At 52.6% G+C, this 4,037-nt stretch overlaps 1 protein-coding gene across 1 annotated transcript; it reads left to right on the top strand.

Annotated features, from left to right (window-relative positions):
• The first annotated feature begins 259 nt into the window (after positions 1 to 259).
• LOC119367844 (WAT1-related protein At1g68170-like) lies at positions 260 to 1,906 on the top strand. Its single transcript, XM_037633237.1, has 6 exons — positions 260 to 459; positions 642 to 704; positions 794 to 913; positions 1,011 to 1,428; positions 1,515 to 1,666; positions 1,750 to 1,906. The coding sequence occupies exons 1-6, from the start codon at positions 260 to 262 to the stop codon at positions 1,904 to 1,906; spliced, it is 1,110 nt and encodes a 369-aa protein (XP_037489134.1).
• Positions 1,907 to 4,037: the final 2,131 nt, after the last annotated feature.

Genomic DNA, 4,037 nt, shown 5'->3' on the forward strand with positions numbered 1-4,037 from the left:
ACGCACCGCCGGTTCGTGCAGCATTTGTGTGCGCTATGATGTGATGTCAGCTTGTCACCGGTTCTCTGTCCGTGCACGTACGGATTCCATCGGTGTTGTTGTTGCAGGACGCCCGAAAACAAGAAAGTGCGCTTGGCTAGCACCGCTAGGAGGACAGATATATACACTACTTGTGTAGTACATTCTCGTGCTTGTCGGACGCATGCGTGCTAGTAGTTCCTGAGCTCGATACATATCGTCCACGTAAGGTCTAAGGAGCATGGGGATCGGTGTCGGAGGCGGCGTGCTGGAGGCCGCGAGGCCGGTGGCGGCCATGGTGGTGGTGGAGTTCATCTTCTCGGCCCTGCAGATCTTCATCAAGCTCGCGCTGGACGATGGCATGGACGTCCGCGTCCTCGTCGCCTACAGGCTCATGTTCGGCGCCGCCTTCCTCTGCCCCCTCGCCTTCCTCATCGAGAGGTGCGTGCCTTAATCCTTGCCTCCTCCGCAGCCGCAAATATACAGCTGCGCATTGCTGCAGCTGCCGGGATGCCTCACAAGATAGCCAGTGATGAGTGGAGCATATAGTCTGCCAGAACGTGGTCAACCTTTGTTTCATTTTACTACTGGCTAACGCGGCTGTCGTGTCGTGTGATCTCTAGGAAGAAACGGCCACCACTAACCGTCAAGGTTGTCACAGGGTTATTCTTGTGTGGACTTTTCGGGTAACTTCTTCTCCTCTTTGACGACCATGCTGGCAAATGCTCTGGACTTTGTGTTTTGTTCTTTGATCGATCCCATCCAAGAAATGCAGAATCACCATTAACCAGAACCTTCTGGTGCTTGCCATCAAGCTCACGAATTCGACGACCATCGTCACGGCTCTCAGCAACCTCACCCCTCAATCCACCTTCATCGTCGCTATACTGACCAGGTCGGTCATCATACTAGTCACAGATTTCTGTAAATCTCATTTTCTTTCTGGATACTACGTACTAGTCTTCCCACTTGGAAAATGGAACAACATACAGGATGGAGACTCTGGAGCTCAGAAAGCCCAGCGGCCAAGCGAAGCTGGGGGGCACCCTGGTCGGGCTGGGCGGCGCGATGCTGCTCACGTTCTACAAGGGCCCGGAGATGATGTTCCTCCGCCGCATGGCGCACACCGGGCTCAGCCACGCCACCGGCGACCGCCAGCTCCGGCCGCAGCCGGCCGCGGGCCCGCGGATCCTCGGCTCGTTCCTCGCCATCACCAGCTGCTTCAGCTACGCGATCTGGCTCACCATCCAGGCCAAGGTCGGCCAGGTCTACCCGTGCCACTACTCGATCGCCGCGCTGGTGTGCCTCTTCGGCGCGGTCCAGTCCACGCTGCTCGCGCTCTGCATCCACAGGGACGCCGAGCAGTGGAGGCTCGGGCTCAACATCAGGCTCTACTCGTCGGCCTACGCGGTAATCAGGCGGCTGATCGATCGGCCACTGCTTCCTTCACGCCCGTGCCACGTTTCTCATGTTGTTGATCTGTATGGTACGTCCAGGGTATCGTGGCGTCCGGCTCCGCCTTCCCGCTCATGTCGTGGTGCCTGCGGAAGAAAGGGCCCCTCTACGTCGCCATGTTCGGACCTCTCATCGTTGTCTTCGTCGCGGTCATGAGCTCCATCGTCCTTGACGAGGCCCTGCACATCGGAATGTGATCCCCTGTTTAACTCACATGCCTCGACAACATGCATGGTGGTGTCTGCTTGAGTTTCTAACGGGTGGTTGTGCGTGCAGCGTGCTTGGTGCCGTGCTGATCGTGGCGGGGCTGTACATGGTGCTGTGGGGCAAGGCCAGAGAGGAAGATGAACAAGAAGCCGATGCGCCGAAACTTGTTGATCAAGACGACGAGTTGGGCCAGGGGTCCCTTCCACAGCCTAACGGTGAAGCATAATCAAAGGAAAATAAGATCATGCGTACACTTTGCCAGTCAAGATTTTCTTTATTTCTAAATGGAGGCAAAAGTTTTGCCTCGTCCACTAATTGTCCACTATTTAAAAAGAGAGTTGCTCGATTAGTTAATAAAAAACAGGCGAAAACCTTCACAAATTTATCCACTCATGCGAACTACTCCCGGACTATGAATTACAGGATCATCCAACAAACACACCCAATATAGAATCATCCATACACTTGGGTCACAACATCACAAATGAGACCCCAACACCCCACTATAACTTTAGAAGAATCTAACGACAAAGACAACAGCCACATCTCAGCTCGCGATTGCAGTCTAGACAACTGTATCATGGAAGCACCTGCGTTTTCCCATTATCGTCACCCTTCTTGCCATTGCACTTGCTAAATATCTTCTTCGGAGTTTAGATTTAGGGTGAGCGCCGTACTTTTTGCATTTGCCCGTGGATGCGTGGATGCCTTCTGCTTCAAGAGACATCCATTCATTTTTTTAGATTTAGCATCCAAGTTAGTTAGGTATACGACAAATCAGATGGAGAACATGTCAATGAGGTTACGCACCGGCACTTTAGCCACAACAACATATCACCCACATGAACATCATCACCCACGTGAACTATTTGCATGATGGACTCGAGAGTGTGTCGCAGCAATCAAGAGTAGCACCCTCCTCATCAGCGACCGCCTGGCTAGGTTCTAGAAAAGGTGAAGTGGGCGCCCAAGTCATGTCTGAGGGCACAAACTAGCCCACCTTTTTGGTGTAGTTGTCATCAACCAAACGGCTCCCAGGAGTAGGTGCCAACATATTGGTCACCGCAGATTCATCAACCTCAGATACTACCGACACAATGGGCTCAGGCGTCTCCAGTTGTGCACTTGACAGAGGCTAATCATGTTCCTTGCACGAGGTCATCAGCGAGTCAACCTTCATGTGCTCCACTGGCAGAGGCGAAGTAGGGCGCATGCATAGCTCCCAAAGTTAAACATGATCTATAGCACCAAAGCCCCGAGCACGGCGATGAACTCGCCCTCAGAGGCAGACAGCACATGGGACAAGGCAGACGACGACATTGAATTATCCCCAACACGTGGAGACAAAACAACCATATAACTTTGCCTCCCGTCTTATGTGGAGCCAACACTAGACACACCAGGAGGACGCGACGTCGTAGTAGTCTGCAACATAGCCAGCACAAGGGAGAGCCTGCTCAGCCTCCACCGCTTCATAAAGCTCCTAACCCGTGCTAGCCAACCTCGCAATAGCTCGGTCTGATATGCTAGAGCGGACTGAAACACCATATCAGACGGGGTTGCCGAGCCAGTGGTAGCAAAGACGACAGATGCCCAAGAACTATGGTGAAGCGCTTCAGAGGGGAGCACGGACATTATCGAACCCTCACATGAAGCTGGAGCTGGACAATGCTCGATGCTAAGGCGGGACACAGATGGCACCACAAGACATGCCAACAAGTTGAGTGGACGCCATGGATTACGACACTCGTGCGCACGACCTTTTTCCAAACAGCAAGAGCACCGAAGGGGATCTCTGCAGATAGCTGCACGATGCCTAGGAACGAGGCATTTGTAACACCTGCCATGAAGCCAAGCAGGGATGGGCCGGGGAGCCATTGTTGGGGTTGCTGGTGCCGGACTTCTTAACCGTTGTTTTTCTATGGTGAAAAAGCGGGGATGGGCCGGGGAGCCATTGTTGGGGTTGCTGGTGCCGGACTTCTCGAGTGTTGTTTTTCTATGTTTTCACCAAAAGCACCATTTAGTCATCTGATCTGTGTTACCTATTGGTGCAGTCTATATTTTCTAACTCAAACCCATTGTAGAGTGATGCTACTCAATGCGTGCCTCAAAATTTCTCCTTTTGTCTATATGTATATTCCTAGGACACCTGAAAGATTCTCCATTCTCTTTCAGCTTTTAAAATGCCCGGTGCAGATGTGCACTTTCCCGCTGGCACCTGCCTTTAAGGCTTGAACACGGCAGTCCAATCAGGCATAGGTCCACCCAGTGGGAACACGTTGTGCCGATGGAGAAAAAGATGCTCGATACTTAGGGTATGCAAATGAGGGTATATAAAGGCCAACAAGCACTAGAGC

Source organism: Triticum dicoccoides, chromosome 2B (assembly GCF_002162155.2).
Source record: "Triticum dicoccoides isolate Atlit2015 ecotype Zavitan chromosome 2B, WEW_v2.0, whole genome shotgun sequence".
In the NCBI taxonomy this organism is placed as follows: domain Eukaryota; kingdom Viridiplantae; phylum Streptophyta; class Magnoliopsida; order Poales; family Poaceae; genus Triticum; species Triticum dicoccoides.

Excerpts from the sequence above, each read along its gene's own strand:
- LOC119367844 (XM_037633237.1), top strand. The coding sequence starts at position 260 with ATGGGGATCGGTGTCGGAGGCGGCGTGCTGGAGGCCGCGAGGCCGGTG. Across the intron at positions 1,429-1,514 it reads TCTACTCGTCGGCCTACGCG|GGTATCGTGGCGTCCGGCTC; the intron begins GTAATCAGGCGG and ends TGGTACGTCCAG. Across the intron at positions 1,667-1,749 it reads GAGGCCCTGCACATCGGAAT|CGTGCTTGGTGCCGTGCTGA; the intron begins GTGATCCCCTGT and ends TTGTGCGTGCAG.